At 43.5% G+C, this 27,666-nt stretch overlaps 3 protein-coding genes across 4 annotated transcripts; 2 read left to right on the top strand and 1 right to left on the bottom strand.

Annotated features, from left to right (window-relative positions):
* Positions 1-1,779: 1,779 nt before the first annotated feature.
* LOC133894778 (BTB/POZ domain-containing protein At1g21780-like) lies at positions 1,780-4,880 on the top strand. The gene is made up of 4 exons (XM_062334941.1): positions 1,780-2,010; positions 2,261-2,407; positions 3,763-3,878; positions 4,025-4,880. Exons 1-4 carry the CDS (start codon positions 1,863-1,865, stop codon positions 4,688-4,690), a joined length of 1,077 nt encoding a protein of 358 aa, XP_062190925.1. The 5' UTR covers positions 1,780-1,862; the 3' UTR covers positions 4,691-4,880.
* Positions 4,881-12,592: 7,712 nt separating this feature from the next.
* Positions 12,593-16,332, top strand: LOC133895590 (protein S-acyltransferase 8-like). The gene is made up of 5 exons (XM_062336019.1): positions 12,593-12,932; positions 13,686-13,871; positions 14,593-14,874; positions 15,000-15,233; positions 15,489-16,332. The coding sequence occupies exons 1-5, from the start codon at positions 12,888-12,890 to the stop codon at positions 15,957-15,959; spliced, it is 1,218 nt and encodes a 405-aa protein (XP_062192003.1). The 5' UTR covers positions 12,593-12,887; the 3' UTR covers positions 15,960-16,332.
* A 4,110-nt stretch (positions 16,333-20,442) lies between these two features.
* Positions 20,443-24,924, bottom strand: LOC133895391 (tubby-like F-box protein 12). Of its 2 annotated transcripts, XM_062335684.1 has the most exons (6): positions 24,494-24,924; positions 23,424-23,487; positions 22,890-23,332; positions 22,245-22,332; positions 21,550-21,682; positions 20,443-21,449 (listed from the first exon to the last, which is right to left on the bottom strand). In XM_062335684.1, exons 3-6 carry the CDS (start codon positions 23,253-23,255, stop codon positions 20,675-20,677), a joined length of 1,362 nt encoding a protein of 453 aa, XP_062191668.1. In that variant the 5' UTR covers positions 23,256-23,332; positions 23,424-23,487; positions 24,494-24,924; the 3' UTR covers positions 20,443-20,674. The 2 variants fall into 2 exon arrangements, with proteins under 2 accessions (XP_062191668.1, XP_062191669.1); XM_062335685.1 differs by lacking the exon at positions 23,424-23,487.
* Positions 24,925-27,666: the final 2,742 nt, after the last annotated feature.

The following is a 27,666-nucleotide window of genomic DNA, read 5'->3' as shown; positions in this document are numbered from 1 at the left end:
TATATATAGTCTAGCTTGATTGGTTAAGAGTGTGAATGTACGTCTAGATTACTTAAATTCAAGAAATTCAAGTTTTCTTGATACGAATCTGATTGCTTATTATTTTCAAAAATAGTTATGTGTATCTAGATGTCTCGTGGATATAGAGGAGAGAAGTTATATTTTTATTATAAAATAATATATATATTGAAAGATGAATAACAGCTGGATCACAAGGCTTGCAATGACCTTCATTGTAGGTTATCAACATCAAAAGTACAATCCAACCCTACGAAACGCCCTGCAAAATAAATAAAAACAAAAAAGAGATTTAAGCATCAAGTTCAAGGCAGCCAGATCCAAGGATAAAAGGCAGGGCAAAATAGCGATACATATCCATAACTCTAATTTTTTTTTTTAAATATCACCGTGACTAATCGTCAGACTTTATACATTAGGCAAATTATATAATTTGCAACACATCGACATTCTTATATTCTGGTAGGGGTATGTATTGTGATCATTGCCGCGATCTGTTTCACAAGTATAGATACAACAGCATACATATTGAGCGTAAATAGCACCGTCATCTTTCCTAGTTCGATTTAGCTATTTTAGGTAGCGGAGTAGTATAACCGAGAATGGTGATTAAAGGGTGTAAATAAACGTCTTATTAAATTTTTAGATGATTTTTTCTTAAGTTTTTATTATACGTATCTCAAAACAAAGAGCAGAAGTAAAAAAAAAAAAATCACAGTGAAAATCTTCTAAGAAACATGGCTCTCATGAAAGGAATTAAACCCTAGGTTTTATAGAACATAGTCACAAAAAGTTAGAGACGGGAAGAAGAAACACTTACATCAGGAAAATAAATACTTAGATGAAGAAAATTTTCAAGTTGATAGATCTAAAAGCAAGGAAGATTCAAAATCAATTTATATATGAATGTTTTACCTCTATTAATAAGAAGAGCAACTTCGAGGTGATAGAAAATTTCAACTCTCAAGCAAAATGAAAATCACAACAAATAACTAAAAACTCACGATAAAATAAGAGAAACAATAGAGAAAACTAGCAAGAAATGAACATAAATATAAGAGGCAACATGATCTTTGTTATCTGCAAAGAACAACCCTATTTTCGATGACTTATAAAGTATTTTGTATAAAAAAGACTCTCACATAATACATAAGCTAATAACTCATCTCACCCTTATAAAACCATAGCTTATAACTCTCAAATAGCTATCTCAAATGGCACCAGTCCTCCATATATTTATAACATAGGGTTCTTAGCTACTAAGTTTATTATTTTATTCCCAAAAAGCTCTCTCTTCCGATACACTCGTACCTAGCACAAAGGGTATTTTCATCCATCTTTTTTCTCGTCCATCAAACGACTGTTGTACCTTCATGACTTAGTTTCGTCTCGACGCAAGCTTTGCGATGATACCATGTGCACTCATCCTTCGCATGGTTTTGAGAAAAAATATGAAACCGTCTTACATGCTTCTCAAAACGTGACTCGTCGTCACTTGCTTACACCTTAAACAAGCATTCTGATATCGACAAGTGTGCTTCGTCTTATGATCTTGATCGCCGACAAGTCTCTCACGCTCCCGATCTTTTAGCTTGTTATTTACACAGACATTTTTTATTTTAAATAGTTACTATAGTTTAAATTTGTACTTAAAATATCGGTAATATTTATATATCTCTATATTTTAAATTTATGCTTAAGTTATTATGTCTAATATTTATGTTTTTTTAACCATTAGGCGCTTACTTTGCACCAATTAAGTGACTGAACAAAGCACCGAGTCATCGTCGGTCGTCACCCCTTCCCGGCGGCACGGCACCCCTCTGCTTCCCGGCGAGGCGACTATGAGCGGCGGCGGCGGCGGCAGTGGAGGGCTGAGCGGGCCGGACTCCCGTGTGGAGACCATCTCCCGCCTGGCGCAGTGGCGCATCGACACCTTCGGCCCCTGCTCCTACCGCCGCTCCGACCCCTTCAAGCTCGGCATCTGGAATTGTTAACTGCCTGCACACTGTCTACTATCGATCCATCACTTCACACCACCGAGTTCATCGCCTCCAAGCTCCCATCTTTCCAAGCCCCGTGCCCTAATCCCTCCAAATCCCCTGCCCATTCGCTGCAAATCCGTGCAATTCCAAAGGATTTGGGTGCCATTAGGTTAGAAATCTTGATGTAGTAACTTGATTAGACTCACTCAGCTCTGGTTGCTGTCAATTCTTTCTCATTCGTGGTGAAAATTACCCTAGGTACCTGTCGGTGGAGAAGAGCCGGTTCATTTACGTGCGGCTCTTCCCGGAGCCCGGTCGGCTAGCCAAGGAGCAGTCACCACTCGCGCGCTTCGTGCTCCGTGCCTCCTGGGCCGGCCCGCCACGCCGCGCCAGCGTCTCCCCTGGTATGCTTCTTGATTGGCTGGATAACTGGATTGTTCAGCGCATCATTTCTGAATTCTGATGGGTAAAGATTGAAACTTTGCTGCTGTATTTCTATTTTGTAGTGCAGCAATGTGGTTCCTGTATCAGTACTACTAGTCCGTATGAATAGATCACCTGTATATATGAGATAGAGTGAGTGGCTGAGTGCCCAACTTTAGGGTATACACAGCAATATTTGCTTGATTAGATTATCATTTTAATGGCGGCTCTTTTGGAGGAAATATTTACCCATATGAGGTAAAAATAGACTACCATTCAGTTATGACTAGTTACATGTGCCTCGACATGCAGGGGCGAAGCTTGAGCAGTCATATTCTAATTCCGATCATGGCATTCCTCTAGGCAGCAAGTAGATAGAAAATATAGGTTTCATGATAATTTTTTATCCACTGTCATCTCTGCCCACTGAATCTCACATAACAAATCATTTGAACCTTGAGAAATACTGAGGATTAGCCCACTAGGAGAAAGCTGAAATTATAGTCAGATGAGGACACTCTTCAATTATTATTTTTTTTTTTTTTTTGGGGGGGTGGGGGGGGGTGACATTCCGAAGCTCTAAACAGTTGCTAGTCAGAAAGTAATTTGAAGTTCACTGATCCAGTAAACAGCTTTGTTGCTGCTACTTGGTGAAGAATAAGAAATGTGTATTGTGACTGTGTCATTGTGAAGGAGTATTGAATCTCTGGAATCTTGAGGCAGCTTTTAACCCAGAAAATATGGTGATAATATTGTGATGTTGGTTGCACTTGCATTTTTCTAGATAATGGAAAAAGAGTTCCGGCCTTTGCATCATGCGATGCACACAGCCCACATCCTTATTACAATGTTACATCACTAGGCCCATTTTTGGCAGAACAGATCTACTAATTCTTTTATTCCGGTTAGTAAGAGGGATCTTGCATCATGCGGTTCACACAGCCCACATCCTTATTACAATGTTACAGCACTAGGCTGTCAAATCAAAATAACAAGGCACATGATGTTTGAAAGGTTGCACCCGCATAGTTGCATCCTTCATAAATATGAGTGAAATGTTCATATTCCACTCTGTCTGGCAGGCCTTCCTAGCCTGGCCGGATTCCCCCTTGTCTCTAATTCCAAATTCTATTTAAACTGTTTTTGTTATCAAAGAAAAAGGTGCCCCCCCCCCCCCCAAAAAAAAATTCCTGGGGGGAGAAAAAGGATTGATGATATTGAGCATTAAGAGTCTGATGGGTTTCATTGTGACATGTCTTCCTTCCATTCTCTTTGTATTATCTGTTCTCTCAGGCTCTGTAACTTTATTGTAAGTTTCTAACCTTTTTTCTGACAGTGTTCGAGCACCTTCTCCGAAGCAGCGATGACTTTGTGTGGCAAGTTGACATGATGTCCCATGGGCGTTTTACAATCGATGTTGAGTTTCTGGACCTGAGGATAGCCAATGACAATGCAAGTATCCCCTTAGTTGGATTCATATCACTTGCAACATATTTGTGCTTCTTTTCTAGACTTGGAAGATTCATCATCAGGAGTCCTACTGTTAGGGCATCTGCCTGGTGCTGATGATGTCCTAACATTTTCCAATGTGTTCACAGGCTACTGAATCGTCATCGTCGATTTGGCTGAATGAAGGCATGGTGCAGAACATTGCTAGTAAGAGCACTCTCAGATGCCTTTCACGCATGTTCACGGAGTCTATCCATGCTGACGTGACCATCAACACAACGGATGGTGCCCTCAAGGCCCACAGGGCTATCCTCGCAACATGTTCTCCCGTCTTTGAGAGCATGTTCCTGCATGATCTTAAGGAAAAGGAATCGTCCATGATCAACATCAACGACATGTGCCTCGAATCTTGCTCGGCATTGCTTGGTTTCATCTACGGGACCATAAAGCAAGACCAGTTCTGGAAGCACCGCCTCTCACTGCTTGCTGCAGCAAATAAGTATGGCATCAGTGACATCAAGGACTGCTGTGAGGAGAGCCTGTTGGAGGATATAAACTCTAGCAACGTCCTCGAGAGGCTTCACATAGCGTGGCTGTATCAGCTCGAGAACCTGAAGAAAGGGTGCCTTAGCTACTTGTTTGTGTTTGGGAAGGTGTACGACGTGAGAGATGAGATCCACAGCTTCTTCCACCATGCCGATCTTGAGCTGTTGCTGGAGATGTTCCAAGAGGTCCTGAGTGTTTGGAAACCGATGCATTGTGCTTTCAAAGCGCCCCTTGTGAGTTGTACTTGTTTCATAGTTAAAGCTTGTTAAGTTGCTATGTGTAGAGGAAGCTGGTTATGTAAATAGTGTACAAATTTGGAAAGTCTGCTAGAATCTTAAGAGCAGTTAACTTATCCAGCGTCAACTACTGATGTCCAAAGCCTCCTTGTGCAGTTTGTATGTGATTTGCACTGTTACGGGCAGATGCGTATGTTTATTTGGAGTCCACTTTGGTGTGCTATATGACTCTTACTGGAGAATTGATCTGATGTCGATAGGACAGGGGCTCGTTAATTGTTCGATGAAATGGTACTCTCTTTTTGGTCGCGGACAGCGGGAGTTTGCTGATCATGGCAGATAGACAGACAGACCGGAATGCTAATTTGGCTTGGCAAGGTTTTGGTTATGTCAATCAGGATTACCCAAGTCGGACAGTCTGTTGCAATCATCTGACAAAGATCATTTCAGCTGTTCTAGATAGATGGATATACAGATGCTGTGCATACTAGAGGTGTTTAATTACAAGGGCTGCATGTTAGGAAAGACACGGAAGGCAGGTGAAGAAAAAGTATATTTTTCATGCATGTGGAGGTTGAAGAGAGCAATTCAAGGGATCCAGGTGGAACATGTACACGTTTTCTTGCTGTTCTTTTTTTCTTTCTTTGTTATTCTGGAGAGAGACAAGGATGCTGGACATGTGGAAACGTTAGCATGCGTTAAGAGATGTAGAAGGAGATGCGCAGCTGAGAATGGCGCCGCCCGGGAAGATGTGGTACTTGTTGCCGCGGTCGCCGCTATCGATCGTCAGCGCTCGCATAATGCAGCAGCAGGTACTGCGCGTTTAACTGAACCTGAGTAGTTGAATTTTAGTAGGATTTGCAGCGTTTAGCTAACCGATTGGAGGGTCGTGACCTTAAAATCTGAGAGAGATTTGATTCGAAACCGTAGTAACGCTCGCTTCATGTCCGAATTCTCGGCTGCGGCGACCATGTTGTTAGCGCCGGTCCTCTCGTCACCGGCTAAGTGAGGGTGACGCCACAGCTCCATAAGGCTGGCGAGCTGAGTTCTGAGCTTGCCGGCGGCGGCTGCTGTGAACACCAAGGGAAGGGTCCTACCTTCTCATGGTCTGGTCAAGCTCGCCAAGTTTTCGTATACCATACCTCCGTTGCTGCTCCTTCGTCCCGAAGAAGAATAATGGCGGCCCGCAGCCGCCGCCGGCGGGGTTGGGAGGGTGCTGGTGCGGTGCGTGGGTCCACCGTGCCCGCCCTGCCGCTGTCTGTGGGGCCCACCGTAACGTGCGTCGGCTTCATTGATTGATTACTTGTCAGGTCGTGCCCTTTCCATATGCTTGTGCCATTAGTTGATGCATGCATTTGATACTCTCGTCCTCTTCGCCTGTTTCTTTGCTTATTAATCTCATCTCATGCCTCACCACCTTCTACTCCTGCAACTACAAAACTCGTACTCTCTTTACTCAACAAAACTCGGGCATTTTCTGTTCAGACTCTACTTGCACATCTCCACAATGCTGTCAAATCGTTTCTCTAGCCTCACTTGCCTTTGCTTTGTCCAGTTGCCACCCCACAGAGATTCTCGTAGGTATGGCTCAAACGCCAACGATTAATAGTGGTTGGTTAGTGTCCTGTTGTGTTTGTTTAGTTGCTCGAATTTATTAAACGCTGACTCGGTAAATGTCTATAATTTAAGATAAAAATGTATTTAGTTGTTCGTATTCACTGTTCTAGTTTGACATAGTGGAAGCAAATATACGTCTTCAACTTAGGCTAGATTCAAGCTTCACTCCATAACCTAATCCGGTGATGCATCTATTTATACATGCATATCTATTTATCAATATCATAAAATTATATTTGTACAAGTAATGATTACATTCTTAACTTTTGTATCCGTATATGCTATCTTAAATTTAATCAACTAAACTAAAACTCATGACAAGTATGCAAGATCTGAAATTTAATATTTACCGGAGCTTGGCAGGTACCTGGTACCCAAGGTTCACGTTACCGACCGGAGCTCAGTTACTGAGCTCCGGCGGTAACCGAAATCTCGCGGTAACCGTAGTTACCGGTCAAAAATTCAAAAAAATTCAGAGAAAATTCATTCGGTAAACTTTGAATTTTTGCGAAAAAAAAATCATGTTTTTGCCCTCTCGGTAACCGCTCGGTTTTGGTCGGTTACCGAGCGGTTTGGGTCGGTTACCGAGCGGTTTGGGTCGGTTACCGAGCGATTTTCTCGCATTTTTGATTTGGTCGGTTACCGAGCGGTTTGGGTTGGTAACCGCTCAGTTTTCTCGATTTATCGAGCGGTTTTATCGAACTTCAGCGTAGTTCAACAAAAAACCTAAAAAAGGGCACAATCTTGTAAAATCAATAACTAATTCATCTGAGCTTCGAATCAAGTGAAACAAATTTTGTTGGCTTCTTTGTAACATGATCTACATGATAAAAGTATTTATACTCATAAAAAAGTTCAAAATTTTCTGTGAGAAATTTTATTTGTTAAACCAAGTTAAATGCATAGTTTACTCTTTGCTAATACAAAAATCATGAAACTAATTTTGTTAGTCTTCTTACATGATCCTATATCTTTTAAAAATACATGAACTCATGAATTAGTTATTGTAACATGCATAATTGTGTAAATGTGTTGTGACTAGATTAATTCATAACTGACCCATCACACCTCAAAAATTAGTGAAACCACTTTCATTAGCTTATTTATACTATTCTTTACATAGAAAAAATAATAGTAGACATGAAAAAGTTAATTACAGTGCTGTTTCTTAACATATTCACTTTATGCTTGTGAACTTTGTAAAAATCATAGAGAATTTAATAAAACTCTAAATAAAGTGAAATCAATTTTAAAGATTCTCTTAAAATACGTTTTATACAAGAAAAATATGTTTTTGCATGTTACACTTTTCCTTAACGTGAGTTAATAACTGAGCCGCACGCTTCAATTTTTTTTCATTTTTTTCAAACTTTCTCCCTATAGAATATGATGCAAACGACATTATTTTTGAAAAAAAAATTTCACATAAGGTCTTAGAATTGTGTCTAGTTTTTTTAAGATTTTTTTTATTTTTTTGAATTTTTTGAATTCAAATTTCGGTTACCGTTCGGTTTCTGAAACCGGACCGGATCGAGAAGGTCGGTAACCGCGATTTTTGGGCGGTTACCGAAGGTTTTTTGAACCCTGCTGGTACCATGTCATGTCGTAATGGTACAAGAACAAGTAGTTTAGATTAGGTATAGCAAGAAATTTAGGGAAGACAGCCAGAATAACATAGGGTCCAGGCAGGGTTTAACTTATCATCGATTATTGTTTGGTAATCGTGATTATCAAGTTTATCGGATCATACTGTAGTTGTAAATCGAATGGTTTTTGAATTTGAATTTAAAAAAATTAAAAAAATCCTAAAAAAGCTAGAGACAGTTATAGGACCTTTTGTGATTTTTTTTTTCAAAAACAATATCGTTTGCATCATATTCTATAGGGAGAAAGTTTGAAAAGGTAGAAAAAAGTTGAAGCGTGTAACTCATTTATTAACTTATGTTAAGAAAAAGTTTAACATATAAACACATATTTTTCTTTTGTAAGATGTATCTTAAGAGTATCTTTAAAATTGGTTTCACTTCATTTAAAGTTTTATTAATTTATCCATAAATTTTACAAAGTTCACAAGTATAAAGGGAATATATTAAGAAACAATACTGTAATTAACTTTTTCATATCTACCATTATTTTTTCTACATAAAGAATAGTATAAGTAAACTAATAAAAATGGTTTGACTCATTTTAGAGGTGTGATGGGTTAATTATAAATTAATCTAGTTTCAATACTGTCGGTGTATCGGGAACCAGGGGTCCCCGAATCCCGAGGCCAGGCCGGCCATCCGCCACATGGCGCCATCCCGTGAGGTCTCTCTTGTGGGATGAAGAAAGGCCAAGTCCTGGGAGAAGGTGCTCGGGGCCACAGTCGGTGGCCCCCCGAGTACCCGAGTACCCCGATGATCCATGGAATCCGAGTACCGGGAAGAAAGTGCTCGGGCAGGTGTCCGGTCACCCCCGAGCACCCTAGTCCCCCGACGATCAGAAGAGCTAAGTTCCGGGAGAGAGTGCTCGGGGCTGCGCGCGGCAGCTCCCGAGCGCTCGGTTCCCCGGAGATCCGTACAAGAGTGCTCGGGGCTGCACGTGGCAGCCCCCGAGCACTCGGTTCCCTGAAGGTTCGTGTAAGAGTTCTCGGGAGAGAGTGCTCGGGGAGATGAACAGTACCTCCGAGCACCCGGCACCCCGAGGACAAGGATGGGCATTCTCGGGAGAGAGTGCTCAGGGATGTGAACAGTACCCCCTGAAAGTGCCTAGAGGGGGGGGGTGAATAGGCTTTTCTGAAATTTAAAACTAAAAACAGCGGATTAAACTGCCGGATATTCCGGTGAAGTCCGGATACTCCGGTATGGTCCGAAGTATCCGGTCTAGTCCGGAGTCTCCGGCCTGACAGGAAATTTTAGAATAAATTTGGACTGAGGATCACAGCTAGATTCTATGAGATGCACTAGGTCAAGTAGATGTTACTAAGCTAGAACAACAATTAAAACTAGCAAGATTGATACTATAGCAATTTAAATGACAAATGATCAAATGCACACGATCAAGTGAGTTTCACAAGAAAGAACACGAGAATATATCCCGGAGTTCGGCCACCTCACAAAGAAGTGCCTACGTCTCCGTTGAGGAGCTCACAAAGAGCCGGGTCTTCTCCAACCCTATCCTCTTCTAGCGACCACAAAGATCAAGCTAGAAATTCTTACTCAATATGAAGGTGCTTACAAACTTCCCGAGGCACACCACAAGTTTTGGGTGCTCTTCGGGCAACTCATTTCCTTTTAGAAACCCAAAGCTTCAAAGGAAATGATCGCAGTAAATGCTCGATGAAGAACTCAATGCTCAAGTGGCTTGAACTCTCTCCAAACCCACACTCTCAAATTTGTGCAAATTTGGCTCTAGAGATGATTGGAGAGGCTTTGAATGCTCTTAAAGTGCTCAAGAGGTCTCAAGGAAACCAGCCACAGCAAAAGCTAAATGATATGGAGAGAGGAGGCATTTATAGCCCTCTCTCACAAACTAGCCGTTACTGTTTTTGTCAGAGCTTACCGGAGTATCCGGTGAACACCGGAGTCTCCGGTCCCAATTCCAAAAACGACGTCAGAACGGTCACGAACGTGTCAGAACTAGCCGTTACAGTTCTGTTTAATTACCGGAGTCTCCGGTGAACACCGGAGTCTCCGGTCCTGACAGATCTTCCAAAACAGACTAAGTCCGGAGACTAGCCGGATCCTCCGGCATCTCCAGGTACCGGAGTATCCGGTGAACACCGGAGACTCCGGTCTTTCCTATTAATTATCAAAAAGATTAAAAGCTAACCGAGAGCCTCTGCCGGAGTCTACCTCGGAGACTCCGACTGCACACAAAACATTTTACCGAAGTATCCGGTGAACACCGGAGACTCCGGTCTTTTTCTTGAAAAGATTAACCCGAAGCCGAGACTCTCTGCCGGAGGCTAGCACGGAGACTCCGGCTGAGCGCTGAGTACCAGAGTCTCCGGTGAACACCGGAGACTCCGGACTCAGAAGATTTTCAGAAAGAGTTTTGTGTCCGTGAGTGAATGTGTCTCTCAATTGGGTGATTCTAAAGGATCTCTTGAGCATTGAGACACTAATCAAGCAAATAAATTCATCCATCTAAGAAAAAATCTATCCTAGACTCAATTGCAAAAGTAAAAAGAATTTAAGCCCTATCTTATATCCTTCGTTGATTCTTCAATTGTTTCGACGGGCGTCAAACGTCATTTACCTTCACAACTAATGCTCATACCTGTTCAATACTCACAAAGCATGTTAGTTCTTTAATCGTTTTGTCATCAATAAGCCAAAACCCACTTAGGGGGCCTAGATGCACTTTCACCCCCCCCCCCGAGCACTCGGTACCTTGACGACTCAGAAGGGCCCCCGAGGGGCCTGCCGATGATGTGTCAACCAGCTAGAAGTCCGATGCCGCATTTAATGAGCGTGCGTGGGCTGACACCTCCAACTGCTCCCGCCGTGCTCAGCGTCAGTTCCTACCACGTTTTGGTAGAGAGACGTAGGGCCATTAATTGCACAGGTCCCGTCCCGTGCCATCCGGCTTGTCTCGGGATAACGTCGTGAGGATCAAAGCGTTCCGTCCGCCGCACTGCTGTGGCAGGGGAACAAGACAGGCGTGAGCACGCCGGGTTGCTCCGCGGCTGCCCGGTGGGCCCTCTCCACGGCGCCCGTTGCCAGGGCATTTATGGTGAAGGGCGACCGGACGTGTGACGCATTTTCCACCCCCGGTCACTTCACCCAGAGGAAATGATGACGTCCTTTCCATTTATGGTGTCTCGGAAGTCGAGCCCCCTCCTTTCCGTTCGGGGATGTCGTGGCCGGCGATTACTTAAAATAGCCGGCAACACAGAAGGAAAAGAAGGAGACGAAGGAGACCAAGAACGAGAGACACTGTGAGCAAGATTGAGTACAGTTCCAGCCGAAGAACAAGGAGCCTCAAGCTCTTAGTTAGGCCAAAATTCTTGTAACCAGCAACATCCTTGAGAGACTTTCTCAGGACAGTTATAGCATCCATATAGGAGTAGGGTATTACGCCCCCGTGCGACTCGAACCTGTCTAAATTCCGGTGCATTTACTTCTTTTTACACTAGGTCGACACCCCCACCACCGGCCGTTGCATTCATTCCAATTTATTTCTCCGACGAACTTATTCAGGATCATCCCCCGGCCGAATCTCTAAAAAGGGGCCTCTCGGGATCCCTGCGACAGGAGTTAATCTTCCGACAAATACATTCACACGATCCTGTATAAGTAAATTAATAAAAATGGTTTCACTCGTTATATTGGGTTTGTTTGGTCTTTCGTAATCGTTTTTCTTAAACTTCTTCCCTAATCGTTGACATCAAGATGGCATAATACTGGTATGAAATCACCTCTTACCGGCCAGTTAGTTGGTAGGACCGGTTACCGGCGGCAGTCAGCTGGTTACGGCCGGCCAGGGCCACGGTGGCCGTCGAACCGAAACGCGGCGAAGCAGAAAAGTTTTGCTGTTTGCAAGGGGGCCGTGAGCGAAGAGCATTCCTTACCTTTTTACTGTAGGCAGTGGCGAAGCTAGCGTTCCAAAGATCATGATGCCGGTGGTGCACGCGTTTGGGCCTATGAGGTGCATAAGAGGTGAGAATTAGTTGCTAATCACTGAAATTTTATTTTAACCCTGATGCCGGTGCACTTGAGTCAGCCTATGTAGCTTCGCCCCTTACTGTAGTTACGTAGCAGGCGAAGAATATGTATATATATATATCTCTTTCAGTTACAAACTTTATTGACCTTCCTAGCGTACGTGTTGTTGAAGCTTTGATCATGAAAGGCCTACTTTTGTTGCATGTTCTTCCAGAGGAGTAGGATCGGATCCCATTCCCATGTCTCTACTTAGAGGGTTTGCCGGCCTGGAAAGTTCTTCTAAGCCGGCTAAACACTTTACCAGATATACCAATGCTCTCAACCATTCCACACCACCTCGCATTCTCTCGATTCCACCTCGAACAGATCCGCCGCTGGCCTGCAGAAACGAGCTGTCGTTGTAGGGGGCATCGAGGATGCCTTGGGCACCTTGCTGTGCAGGAGCGAGGCTGCAGACGAACACAGCATGGTCCACTGACACTCGCTTACAAGATGTCGGCAACAATAAGTGATTCTTGCCCTCTACTGGAGAAAATTGCTACTCCATTAAACACAACCACCGAACAGTCGAATATTCATACATTACGGTCCCACTGTAATGATGCAACTAATTGGCTATTCTGTAACAGAAGAAAATAATTTAGTAGCAGAAAAATAAGAAGGAAAAAAACAAGAGAGAAGGCTTTCCTGCTCGTGCTCAGGAAAGAGGAGAGGATAGGAATACGATACCTTCTCCTCCCCCCCTTTCTTTACATGACTTTACCCCGCAACAAATCCAAAGATTATCGGGGTTACCAGCCAGCCAGCCAGCCTAATTGAGGTAGGGTACTACAAAACCGCCAAGAAACAGCGATCCTGCCGTGATGGCGTCCCACTTCCGTGCCCTCCTCTTGTTGTCCCCCTAGAGGAGGAAGTCGGAAGAGGACGGGAACGACGGGTTTGCTGCTTCAACGCCGGCGACCATGGCCAAGCAGCTGCGCGTGTACCAAGGCTGGAGGGGCAACAACGTGAGATTGATTACATCACTCCTCCATGATTCCTCTCTCTTCTCTAGGGATCCTTTCGTCTTTCTTGGATCCTTAAAGTTCGCGTTTTTCATCGCTTGGATCGGTCCATCGTTCTTGGGATTGGCTACTGTGGCAGTTTCGTCTCTGCTCCTCTTATTGATTTGTTATTGGCTCAGGCCTAACATTTTTGCCATGACCATGTGATTTGTTCTATTCTGCTCTGGTGATGAAGAGAAAGGGGACAGGCTCGTGGATAAGCCGATTAGCACATGCTCTATCTTTATATGTTACCTAGTTAGTTAATTCATCTCTCTCTCTCTCTGAGTGTGTGTGTGTGTGTTAGCGAGACTGGTGAATAAACTATTGGGAGTCGATTTGGAGCTTGGGAGCCAATGTGAATGATAACAAAGGGTAGCTTTTTTTTATCATTCAATTGCACAAAAGGGAAGGTCTAAGTGCTCATCATTCTCTTAGAAGGCAATTCACAAAACTCGCAGCACAACATTGCATCTACTCCATGAATTAATTTCTTAAGAAGCTCACGCCTTTCAACCGTTTTAGGATGATAATGTTCATCATTCCTTTTTTTTTAATTCAGAGTTCAGACTACTGTACGCTATTTTTGGTCATCATGGACTCATGGAGGTTGTAGTAGTAGGGTTTTGATGGCTCGACAGCTCAAGATGTTAGACCAATATCATGTTGAAACTTTAAGTTATCTAATATTTCAATAATTTATTTCTGCTTGTTCAGATAATCTTGTGTGGTGGAAGGTTGATCTTCGGACCAGATGCCAAGGCCACTCTGATATCTTTGTCTCTAATCGCGATCCCTGTTGTTGTCTTCTGTGTCTTCGTGGCGAGGCATCTCATACACATCTTTCCTGCATATAATGCAGGGTATGCAATTCTTGCTGTTACCATAGGCCTTACGATTTATGTGAGTAAGCATTCTTTGCCTATTTACTTCAGAGTTACGCTAAGGTTCTTGAATGTGCTGCTTTCATGGATCTGCTGCTTTCAGTTTTAGTAATTCTTGAATGTGATTTAAATAGCATATTGTACAACATTGCAAGTCATATAATCCTGAAATCTATTAATACTTTCTGAGGAGTTCGGTTTTTTTTTTGTCCTAAAGAAAAAAGAAGATGCTGATTGGGTTGTAACAAAACCTAGTTAATTAGGCACAGACAGGTCAATATGCTTGACAAGCTGTAGTTTTTGCAAGGTGATTGGTTATTTGGCATCATTATGGTCATGAAAGAACCTTGTGTGTACTCTTTTTTTTTTAATTTAGTGACCAACCTTTACAGTAAATGCTGCATCATCAGAATTGTAATTTTAACTGCACACTATATTGTGACCTTTAATGATTTAATCCCCCTCATCAACTATCTCACTGCCCAACATGCTTGGTTCTTGTACATATTTGTGAGCCTTGACTTGGAATGTTCCCATTTTTTTATAATTGACCAGTCCTAAAAAAAATTATTCACATTCTGCTGCTGCATACTAAATATGTTCTTTAAGTAGCTGTTCTCCAGAAGATACATTGTTTCTGAAGAGTGCGGAACTATTCTGTCACTATTTATTTCCTGCTACTTTTTTAAGCAAATGCCATCAAAATCATAGTATCCTTCTCTGCACAACCTGATTGTTAGGTACTGTTACTGCTCTTCCTTACCTCATCTCAAGATCCAGGTATTGTACCACGAAATTCACACCCACCTGTGGAAGAGTTTTCTCATGATGCTTCAGCTCCACATACTCTTCAGTTCCCTCGAGTAAAAGAGATTATGGTCAATGGCGTGCCCGTGAAAGTGAAATATTGTGAAACTTGCATGATATATCGGCCTCCTCGTTGCTCCCACTGCTCCAAATGTGATAACTGTGTTGAGCGCTTTGATCATCACTGCCCTTGGGCTGGCCAATGTATCGGAGAGGTCAGTTATGTTGATTTCTTCATTTTCTCAAGGGAAATAAGTTATGGATTGTTTTTCTTTTGACAGCCTGACAGCTGTTCCTATAAAAACAGCCTAGGCTTATCTGCATGCCTTTTCCTTTGCAGCGAAATTACCGCTACTTCTTCTGCTTTGTTTCTTCAGCGGCAATCCTGTGTATCTATGTATGTGCAATGTGTGCATTGTACATCAGGCTTCTGATAAGTAGGGGTCATCATTCGGTGTGGAAGGCCATTAAAGAATCTCCAGCTTCATTGGCAGTCATGGCATATTGTTTCATTTGCTTCTGGTTCGTTGGTGGTCTCACAGGGTTCCATTCTTATCTTATTGCCACAAACAAGGTTAGTGCTCCAAGCCAATGTCAAGGCATAATGCCTAAACCTCTTCTGCCAAATAAAAAATGGTGCATATGCTCCAGATATGTTAAGTGGTAACTTGCTAATTTTGAAATATAATGAACACAGCAAATATCATTGGATATTTATCCTGAGTTGGAAAGATAAAAAACGATATGTCAGTATGTACTAGTACTAGTGACTTTCTGAATTACAACAGTTTTATTTTACTGAACTGAGTTCCTGCTTTCTTTTCTGAAGACAACATATGAGAATATCAAGTACAAGTACACCAACCAACCCAACGTGCATGACCGTGGTTGCGTGCGCAACTGTCATGAGGTCTTGTGCACAAAAAGGAAGCCTTCTAGGATCAACCTAAGAGCTCTTGTTCAAGAGGAACATGAGGTAGCGCTGTCACGGATCAGCCATTCCAATATACCAGAAGATGATGCGCCCCACCGTCCACGAGCCAGAGTCGAGGATGATCTAGAGATGGGTCTCGACATCCTGAAGACCTCAAGGCGCCGGACAGATGAACTCAGCGACGAAGAGTTGGAGGCTGGAAGCAATGGTGTTAAATACCTCACACCGGATTCAGATACCGAGATTCCTGTTACCAGAACCAAGGCTGTGATCTCTAGTGAAGTTAGGGATCTTGACTTGTTGGTTAGTAGTGCTGCACGACCTTCATCTCCTGAGCAGAAACAACACCCTGACGAACTTTGCTGATGATACATGAATGTGCCTGTTCAAGGTAAAGTTGTTTTTGCGGATTTCCATATTGCAGGCACCAACGACTTGTTCATCAGGGCAGTGAATGATTGGATTTGAAGGCATCTGTTCTCCTTTGCCATCTCTTTCCGGGATTTAGACTCTTGCTTGATTAATCATAGGATTCTGTGTGTAAAGATCCCCAGTTATGCAGTTTATGAAGGTTTCAAAAGATTCTAGGGATTGTTTAAAAATCTTCAGGAGTGTATGAAGATTGAAGACTTGATTCATAATTGTACATATGCTGCATAACGATATGATCACTGAAATGTAAATTGTGTCCTTTTCTAAATGCATCTTTAGGAATGGGCTGTAACTGCTTTCTTTGAAATGATTTTTTTTTTCCCGAGCCATAAATGGAAGGATGCACTACACATTGTGGGAAGCAAATAGTCCTGGCATGCAAATGAAGACAGTAGCGGGTTCTCCGGGAAGCCATCATCTGTTGATCTGAAAAATTCTGTTGCGTTGATTATTAAGGTTTTCCTATCTTTTGATCCTTACGGGCTCCGTAAGGGAAAAAAAAAATCCGAGAATTTGCATCATTCATTAGGACTGAAATAAACAGGCGACCAATATCCATGCCAAGGTGGGCCTGCAGACTTTGGCGTCGGATGGGCACGAGACTGGCGGCTTGCGCTGACCGGAGTTCTCAAGGGAGTTTGTAAGGGTCTTAATTCTTCAGTGATCCTTATAGCTTAGCTAAGTTGGAAGTACCGAAACCAGTGCGTCTTCGATGGCATTCGGCCTGGGGTAGCGATGCTCCTACATGAGATCTATGAGTAGGTTAGTCGCTGGGGAGCGGCCGGCGCAAAGGGGTCGCATATTCAAAGGAACACACAGCTAGTCGCAATGATTAAAGGGATCACATGTCGGTACATCAATAAATCTGAACGGTAGTGCTTTGAAGCTGAACTATATTAACTAACCGGTTACATTCAAAGACTGAAAACCATATCCATGCCTAGACGAGCGACGGTGGTGCTTAGGGCGTCATTTTCCTCCTAGGAGGTGTCGCTTTGGAGGATCCTACATCGTGTTCTGGTGGTTGATGTCTTAGTCGCGGCGGGCCTTTACTTCGGCGGCGGTTGTAAACACTTCAGGCCTCCAAAGGGGTAAGTTGTCGGCGAGGCCTCTGCTCTTTTGGTGCTGCACTGTTCTGTCCATTAGTGTGCTTTTGTAGAGTCGAAACTACTACGTCTAGACATCCAACAAGCTTGATAATGATGACACGTGGTGTCACACCCGATTTTAAAGGAAACAACCAGATGTATTCCACATGTATGCCAGGATCAAGTTTACATACATGCAGCGACATCATTAGTGATAACATAAACTGTGTCTCAAATAACGTAAACAATCCTTACAAAAGGACCCGTAGGTCTGAAAGAAAATACTAATAAATCTTCAATTGGCAGCGGAACACCCATCCATCCACAGGCGTTGTCCGGGGGAAACACCAGCCTAGGACATGGTCTTCACTCGACGCCATCTTCCTTCTAGAAATCAGCGTCCTCGCCTGGGACTTCCTCGAAGACTTCACCTTCTGAGCAGCATCCGAGGGTAGGGAAAAGGCAAGCGTGAGTACATAAAGTACTCAGCAAGTGGAGGAAAAATATGACATGCAGGCTATTGACAAGGAAAAGTCAACTTGGGGATTTACTGTGACTATGCTCAGCTAAAACAGACTCAAACAACCTAGCAATCCTATTTACTAGATTTTATTCCATCAATATAAGAACATAACTCATCGGATCCCATCCGACTACCAGACTCACCAGATATCCCATATCCGGCTACCGACTCATCGGGAGTACCACCACCCGACTACCCAAACCAACCCTTAAAGTTCCCATCTAATCCTGAAGAAGTCCAAGCCGCTCTTGACCGTGAGCACGGCTGATCGATCAGTTATTTACTTTGCAGAGTTTGCACACTTTACCCACGAGTCGTGATTCCCTTTTTGCCTTACACTTCTGGGGTGTATGGCCGGGGTCTCACTACAAGGCTGTTACAAAGTATCTCCACATCTATAAGCACCCACTGAGATTTCACCGCTAACAGGGATCCCATCCACTGCAGAGGCCCCATCTTGTGCCACCGAACCAACCATTGGTGCGTACAGAATGCGAAGAATACTAATTACTTAGCCAGGCCGTACCCATATAGGCCTCATGGTTGTGCTGTTTTGCCAGGTTACAGGCTCCAAGAACCGGTCCTTAGGATCCCACACAGGAACATACACAAACCCTGCTGTGTAGCTCCACCACATACTAGCCATCCAGTTGGGATCTCTAAATTCAAGTTACTACAAGATTATCAATTCTCCCAAGTACTTGTTCCATAGTTATTAATCAAAGTTCATAATAATTCTAATCCATGACTGCACTAGCATGACTACCCTTTTACAGGACCCAAAAACCCCAAAAGAGGCTACAAGGAATGGCCATACAAATTCTAGTAAACCCTATTCATGGGATTCAAAATTAGACAAGCATGCAACTAAGGAAAAGAAAACTATAATGATCTATGGTTAAATCAAGGTGATCAAGGACACTTGCCTTCGTAAGTTGGCTGCTCAGAATCTTCGAAAACTTGGTCTTGAATGCTGGCACTCTGCTCTCCTCCTAAGTCGAAGCACACACCGGAAAGAAATAACAAAACAGCTAAATACAACACACTAAACAGGAGAAACTAACTCTAAAAAGGCTAAGAACGGAAAGTACACGCTGCTACGATCTCGGGGGCGCGAAAATCACCTAAATCGGAGGTCGTATGGAAAAGTTACACTAATTCTACTCTACAGGGGCTTTTCTGAAAGTTTGCATGGACTAACTTGTAAAACAGATAGTTCTAGGGGCTTAAGTGCAAAGTTCAGGGACCTAAACATAATTACCCTAAAATCCAGGGGCCTAATTGCAATTATCCTATAGTCCAGGGGCCAAATTGCAATTATCCAGAACTATCTAAGGGCCTATATGCAAAAACAGTGAAGCCTAGGGGTATCCTTGCAAATCTCCCTATTTTCCGAGAATAGGTGGAATTCTTTTCATACTGAAAATCCTAATTAATGCGCAATGCTGACGTCACAGGCTGACTGGGCTGCTGACTGGGCATCCAATGCTGACTGGGCTCTGCCACGTAGGACAGGGACATCCACGTGGCGCACTGACGTGTCTCTGCTGCTGACTGGGTTCAAGAGGGACACGTGGCGCAATCTGGACAGCTAGCGAAGGGGTATCTTTGCGATCTAATCAGGAACGTTCAACAAAGATCCGACGGCTGTGGTTGATTGGGGGGGGGGGGGGAACAGGCCGTCGGCGATCGAAACACGGCGGCACCGCCTCGGATCTCGCCGGAGGATCGCCGGAGACACGCTAAACCACGCTACGGACCACTATAACCTACGGCGAGCGGTGGAAAACGAAGGGGGCGCACGGGGAGTCTCACCAGGGGATTCTCGACGGGCGGGGAGGTCTCGGCGGCAGTCGGCGACGAAGAGGGGCGGCGGCGATGCTCGGAACTCGACGGGGACCCGGCTGCGACGGCGGAGAGGCGAAATCGACGGGCGCGGAAGCTTCCTGGGAGACATATGGCGCCGGAGGAGGGGTTAGTTGGCCGCGGGGAGCTTCGGGTGCTGCTAGCGACGGTGAAGGGCGGCGGCGCTTACCGGCGAGCGGAGAGAGCTCGGTCCGACGGCGGAGGAGCGTCGGCGAGTCGCAAAACGGGCTCCTCCCGCTACTGCGAAGCTGGCGGCGAGCTCGGACGCGGCGGGGAGGTTCGGGTGCGGCGGATGGCTCGGCGACGGCGGCGGCTATGGCGCTCGGCTTTCTCGGGTGTTCTTGCGCGTGCACAGGGGGAGAAAGCGGCGCTGCTGGGGATATATAGGCGAGGCAGGCGCGGGTTGTTGCGGGGCGTAGCGCGTAGGGCGGGCGGCGCGGCAGCTGCGGGTTCGGTTCGGATACGGCGCGGGCGCGGCGGGGACGAAGGTGCTGACGGGCGGGTCCCACTGGACAGCGGCGCGCGGGCGGGCTGGGCCGAAAGCAGGCGAAGGCTGAGCTGGGCCGCGGCGAGAAAAACGGGCGTCACACGTGGTGGTCCTGGACAGGGACACGAGGACATCTAGACAGAGGCTAAGGTCCATTTCTGAAAGTCGGAGTTGCTTTGTTGCAATATGCGACGAGCTTGGCAATGATAACTTGTTGACAGACTCCGCGTGTGTTTGTTTTCGAGATGTTGTGCTTTTTTCCTGTTGTTTGTCGATGGCGCTCATATCATCGGGGTTTTTTTTTTTTTTTTGCCGGGTGGCCCTGATTCAACTTGCCGGTTGTTAAGACTTTTAGACCCAATTTTTCTTATAAAGCCATCTCTCTTCTTCTGTAATAACATCGGTATCACCGGTGTCGTCCTTTCGGGGAAAAACATTCAAATGCTGAAACCATCAAGGAATTGGAACACCTGCAATTTTGCTGTTACAAACAAGTTACAGACATGAAACCTGTACCAAACACCCGCATCTTAGAATTTTTGCCGGTTCTTACTTTTGACAAGCCACACTAGAGAGAACAACGGAATGAATCAACACAGCAACAAACTACATCAGCACACACACACAGAATATAAATACTTATTACACAAAGATCCCATTCTACATGTCTGTTCTTATCTCTAATCTATTCGCAAGCCAACTTGGTGTCAAAGCTAGTCAAACAGATTGTAAAGGCCTGGAATGCCGAGAGTGGGTACCGGTAATCCATTGTGAACATGTCCTTGGCGACCTTACCAAATTGCAGGATTGCCTTATCATGATCGGAAGTTGAAGATGAACCCGAAGGCTGGGCTTGTGGCTGAGCTGGCTCTGACGCTTCTGAGGACACAACATCTGCCTGCGGTGCAGCTATCAACTGGAAGTTCTTCACAGAAGCCATGGTCACCCGACCACAGAAGTTGAGGCACCAGCATTGCAGCTGCTCGTGCCACCTTGGCTCTTTGGTGCGGAGAACCAAAGGCCTCTCCTTAGCCTGGCCATCCTCCTCATCTTGCTGGACCCCTCCGCTTTTCTCTGAGAAGCGACAGCTGCTGAAGTCCAAGGAGCGGTCTGTAACCGAGAACCTTGAGCTAGAGAAGGTGTTTGCGCCGCGAAACAATTCTTCGAATGAAGAACCAGGTAGGAGGAGCTGGTTGGGTTGGCCAGGCACCACCCCTTCAGGGTTCAAAGCAGAGGCTGGAATGGAATGCATGGTGCAATGCATGCGCCTGGGTCCCCTTGTGCCAAGCACGTTTAGCTCATAGTTCACCCGGGCAATGGGGTAGCTACCAGTGGGTACCTTTGGGGAAACCCTCCTAGAAGAGATTCGACGGCTGCCATGCTCACAAGAGACAAGGCTCCCAGAATTGTATGGCGGCTGTGTGTCGTATACGATGAATTTGGTGCCGAGAAAATTTGACCTGTTGTCACTATAATGTCAGGTCCAAATGCATATCACCGTACCAAACTCAAATCATTGGAGGTTAGATGGAAACATTGTTGTCAAGTAAGGTACTTCACCTCATTTTTCCAACATAGCCATTACTTGACCGTGATATATTTTTAGGATCCACAGAAATTATGTACTCGGTATATGTAGTACGGCGATTCCTCTTAGCTGCTAGCAAAAACTTCCCATTCTCACTGAGCACAGCTACATGATCCAAAGCATAGCATTCAGCAGGTTACTTGCGAAAATAGTATATCCTAACTTGCTAAGGATATAAAAAATCAACTCTCATGCTTTTTTAATTTACTTTTGTTATCAATATCACATCATAAATTTGTGGAGAAGAAGCATTCATAGGACATGGAATTTTATATATCATGCACACATTCATTTACCAATTTTCCGTATTATAAAATTAAAACTTTTGCATTACAAAATTCCTCTTTGTTACAAGGGGTAATGGAAAAAGAGAACAGGTACTATGCTATGTCACTTTATTCATATCTAATATTCACATATTTAAAAAAAGACTGAAACATATCTCAGAAGCCATAGGAAGTAACATCTTCTGTTCTCCACCAAGAAGTCTTGAGGTGGAAAATCAATAGAGCAGGGTGTAACTGCGGAATTCATTTTTAGCATTTTTTTTATTCATATACAGTAATGGCAGTACAAAAAGCATTTTAGCATTTCTCATGACAACCTTCCAATTGTACCTATGATTGCTCAGCAGGTTATTAATGAGAAAAGTGGAGCATACACTTACCAGGACTAAGACATAGGTAGAGATAATATGTTAATGTTGATTTGTCCCTTCTTATAAAGCACTGGATTAATCCATCTCTAGGTCCCGGCTGTACATGAAAAAACAAAAATTAGACAGGTGAAACATTTGTAAGTGGACATATCATACTGCCTAAGCTGGTCTCTTCTTCTCAATCACAAGAGATAAAATTGCAACAAATCAGTACTTGATAAGCATTGTAACAGCTATTATCTCCGTTCATGTTTACTTCTCACTTTTGACCTTGGCACAATAACCAAGGCAGTCACTTTTTTTACCTAATACAACCAAATGACCCTTGAGCAAACTCGATAAAACAATTTGTCCTGGAATCACAGCTTGGAGGAAGGGGCTGGGGTGAGGAGATTTTTCATAAGGGCAAACTGGAAATTAGGCATTGAGAAGAGTCTAGTGACAAGTATTGGTGAGCAAATAAAGTGGTCAATAGAATCAAGTATTCACAAACGGAGGGAGTATGTTGATTTGTTAATATTTGGGCCACACAATCATTTTATTTTTCCAGTTATTTGAGAGTATAAGTAATCAAATATGACACCAAAATATAAGATAGAAATCAATAATAACAGTTGCGATTATTGCTACTAGTAACCGAATTAGATTTTGTACCTGTTTAAGTGAAACCGGAAAAGTGAGCTTTCCACAAAACTCTGGGCTCGGCACTATATCCTTGCAGATCTCTCTCCATGTTCTGCAGACCGCTGCACAAGCAACAACATCTTTGCGGGATGGCCAAGTGCTCTCGCCTTCCTCCAGTATTTTCATTACATCACGAAGCAATTCAGGAGGAAGACCAACCCACCTGCTTTGATCAACTACTACAGGTCTATCGCGCAGCTCACTCAGAGATCCTAGGGACCTCCCTCTGTGATGACCAGACAGACCAGGGAGTCCTGAAATTCTCACCTCAAAACTCCGTCTTGATAAGCTACCAAAGCTCTCCCTAAAATCACGGACTATGCTTTGAAAGGACATGTCCAGTGAAAAAGAACAACCAGAAATTCACCAAAGGTCCTATGGTGATTAAGATCTTCAAAGTGAGCTTGCTAGCACTGTGTATGCAAAAGATAAAGCATCAGTAACTCCTGGCCTTCCAATAATACACCCAAAAATAACACTGCCAACAGTATACCACAGTAGTACCTTAACTTTTCTATCAGACAGCAAAACTTCTTTGGTTTATAAATCCAAAGATCACCACAGAACCCTGAAATAGCAAAATAAAAATATTACTCCGCAATGTCAACAGCAATGCAAAACACAGCTGTCAGCGTCACCTCTGAAAACTAAGTACGCAACAAAATAGGATGAATAGCATGTACTCCACAGTAGTACCTTAACTTTTCTATCAGACAGCAAAACTTCTTTGGTTTATAAATCCAAAGATCACCACAGAATAGTGAAAATGGCAAAATAAAAATACTACTCCGCAATGTCAACAGCAATGCATAACACAGCTGTCAGCGTCACCTCTGAAAACTAAGTACGCAACAAAATAGGATGAATAGCATGTACTATAAACTAAGCAACCACAAAGGAAGATGATTAGAGAGTATGAACAAATCCAATCATGTGAGATTAAGTCAAGCCTGTTCTAGAGAATACCGTTCCCACTTGAATAGTCTAACGGCACTTATAAAGTCAGTGTGCTGCCATTTAACTACTTGTTCTTGTCTCACACTTAACACAAGATCACAACATGGGCAACCAACCCTTTGATAGTGAAAGAAGATCACAACATGGGCAGCCAACCCTCTGATGGTGAAAGCCCAACAAATGACCCAATCAACTAAAATTCTAACTAAATCATACATTCATATACCCGGGATGCGAAAATTTGACCGCCTTTTTCCAGATATAAAACTTAACCCCTTTTATCCTACTTTGTGATCTGCGGTACATTTCATTCCTCAAATCTATTGTGGATAAGTACAAGAGCTATAGAAGCTTCCTAGAGTTCTACTTTGACTTGAGCACTAAAGGGTTTTTGTAGTTTGACAAATAAATAACTAAATATTTTGCCCCGAAATTAGCACTGAAAAGATGCTGTAGCATTGAGCATCACAAGCTGAGGTCTTGAAGGGAGAAACAAAATAGGGAGACTGGAGTGAACTAGGAAATTCCTGCTAAAAGTGCAGAATCAGATGCAAAATCGAAGCTTTGATGCTCGGGAACAAAGCAATCAGAAGAAGGAACAGAAATCTTTACCGTACCCAAATCGAGCTCGTCGACTTATTCACAAATTTCAAACAGAATCTGTCGCAAAGATCCGGTTTTCCCACACAAAGCAAGCGAATTCTCCAAAGGAAATCAGCAAAAGCGCCCAGCTTTTTCACCAAGATATCACGCAAGCCTTTTGCGCCCCCAACATGAAGCTCTCTGCTCCGAATTATCTTTCCAAAGCACCTGATTTCTCGCCTGGAACCTTCGAAAGGCGCGACTTTTGATCCAATAGAAGTTGTGAGCTTTTGGCCAAAAGGAAGATAGGGAAGCCCAAATCGCACAGGAGACCGGAAGAGCAGGGGAGAATGAGATGGGGAGATGGATTTTGGGATGGGAAGACGAGAGAGACAAGGGTCGGAAGGAGGGAATTGGGGAACGCGGGAGGGACCAGGAAATGTGAGACAGAAATGGGGAACACGATGATGAGAGAAATTTCAGTATTTGCCACCCAATTCGCGTGCCTCTCTGGAATTGCCATTCAATTCGTGTGCCTTTCAGAATATAACACCGGGCACGTGAATTTTTTCAGAATATGACATCCGCGCCAACACCTTTGGCGCGGAGGTGCTCTCTCCACCGGGTCAAACTATTATACCCCTGTGTACTGTGTAATACCCGCGCCAATGGCGTTGGCGCGGACCCTCCCGCGCCAAACTGCTTGGCGCGGAACATTCTCTGTAGGAACAAGTTCTTCACAGCATTCTCGAACACATAGAGATTCTGCGCCAAGCAGTTTGGCGCGGGAGGGTCCGCGCCAACGCCCTTGGCGCGGGTATTACACAGTACACAGGGGTATAATGGTCTGACCCGGTGGAGAGAGCACCTCCGCGCCAAAGGTGTTGGCGTGGATGTCATATTCTGAAAAAATTCGCGTGCCCGGTGTTATATTCTGAAAGGCACGCGAATTGGATGGCAATTCCAGAGAGGCACGCGAATTGGGTGGCAAATACTGAAATTTCTCCAATGATGAGGGCCAAATTGGAAAATGCCGTAATCTATTGCTTTCGGGTTTTTCTTTAAATTTCATTGACATTTAGTTCAGATGACCAAGTGCTCCGATGCTTGTATAATGCAAGGTGCTTTGGCATGAACATTTAAAAAGATAGAATATTGATACACCATTAAACATTTGTAAAAACTCCTCTCTCCGGTGCAAATGAATGCTTAAATAGGTTTAACTCCTTGTTCGTACACATTAAGCACCTGAAGCAAACGTAAGCATTTTTTCCCTTCGCATCTCATGTGGCAAAAAAAAGATTGGTTTTCTTGTATAAGCAAACACGTAGCTAAAAATTGATACAAAATTTGTCATCTCTAAAGCAAGCGCTTTATCGGTGCTTAAACTAGTGTATTACTCATAATTAAATATAATTATATGAAAAAATGTATTTGCATTGGTATATAGTTAAGCACCAATGCTAAAAAATAGCACCTAATCTATCATATGTGTCAAGGAAAAATATTTTACTTCTCTAAAGTTTTCCATAAGAACCTTCATTGCCGTGCCCTTGTTTCTTCATTGTGTGAGACATGCAAAACGTTTATGGTCCCATTAAGCAAATAATTTCTAAGTTGCTTCAATAATATGGTCCATATAGATCACAAAGGGCAGGAGCGCCTTGTGGATCAGCCGGATACAATCACTTGGAAATGGACTGCTAATAGCCAGTATAGCGCTCGCTAACACATCTTGTTCAATTCCAGGGATCATACATAACCTTCGATGCCACGGCAGGTTGGCGAGCAAATAGGGAAGGAAAACACATGTTCTTTGCTTGGTTGATGATACAGGAAAAGCTACTGACGACACACAAACTTGCACGACGAAATTGGCCCTGTAACCCGTATGCCAACTGTGTGATTAGGAACAAGAAACAGCGGAACATCTCTGTCTATTCTGTAGCTATGCTAAAGAGGTCCGGGAGTTGGTTCATGTTTGGACGCAAGATATGATTATTGCACCGGCATCAAATCAAACTACCAGCCAATGGTGGAATGCCAACTTGGAAAAGCACTCAAGGAATCAAAGGCGCTTGGTAGTGGGGATCATAATATACACAGCTTGGAATATTTGGAAGGAGCGAAACCGAAGAATTTTTGAACAAAAGTCGGCACCGCCGATATAGGTGCTTAGTATGATCAGGAGGAGATTGCTTAGTTTCCGCTATGGGTTTACACTCTGAGGCGTTTTATTATTCTCTTTTGTAAGCAGAACATATGTAGTCTGTCAAACTCTTTTTCTTCTTAAATAAAAGAGTGCTCTGCTCATTGTTCAAAAAAAGAGAGAAAGAAATAGCTGAGAGTTAATGGTTTTAGTGCTTTACTCTTATCAATCTAGTTTATTAGGCTTCAGAATGACAATTGAGCATTGCTTATTTATGTTTGAAGGAAAAAAAAAGAGCACTAGTACTAGCAACTGTGTGATTCCTTGGGATGTTTTTTTTCATCTGACCATCTGCATAGCTAAAAACTAGATTGATTAATGAGTCCCCCATTGATTCTTCAATTAAAAAAGAACTAGATCAGTTAGCCAAGTCTGACTTTCTTGATCTTTGATTCAACACTTAATTTTCTTTTGGGATTGGTTTCTTGAACTTTGACTTTGGAATGCCACGACATGCATGGTTCATGTGTGGATTCAATCTTTGGGCTATTTTGAATTGCTGCTGCGAATTTTGTCCATTTCTGCTCTCTCTTTTTTTTTAAAAAAAAGTGAGGGGATTGGACCTGGCGAAGCAAGAGAAGAGGGGAAAGTCCACTTGTTCAGCCGAGTACCGGTCGTGTAGTCTCGATCCTACCAAATAATAATGGACTGGTATCGCAGAAGAAGAAGAAGAAGAGTGTGTTGTGAATTTGTGATGGATGGCTAGCTGCTCCAAATTATCTAAAAGAGAACATCATATCACATAGTACCTACATTTCGGGTGCTTAATTATCTATCAGTCAGCGCCATATATATCGGAAGCTTTAGTTCCATCAGCTTCGATCTGCTAATGGAGTAGTAGTTAAGATGGGAGCGAGACATCAACTGAATGTCTGAAACTGATACGGAGTAGCAAGTAGTAAAAGTTTTCAGCTCAAACAATTACTTGTGTAATGAGCTTGTATAATTTCTGAAATTTTTCTTTTTTTTTCTCATGGTACAGATTATATATTTTGTCTG

This window comes from Phragmites australis, chromosome 16 (assembly GCF_958298935.1).
Source record: "Phragmites australis chromosome 16, lpPhrAust1.1, whole genome shotgun sequence".
Lineage (NCBI taxonomy): Eukaryota > Viridiplantae > Streptophyta > Magnoliopsida > Poales > Poaceae > Phragmites > Phragmites australis.
This window is presented reverse-complemented; position numbering and strand designations above follow the sequence as displayed.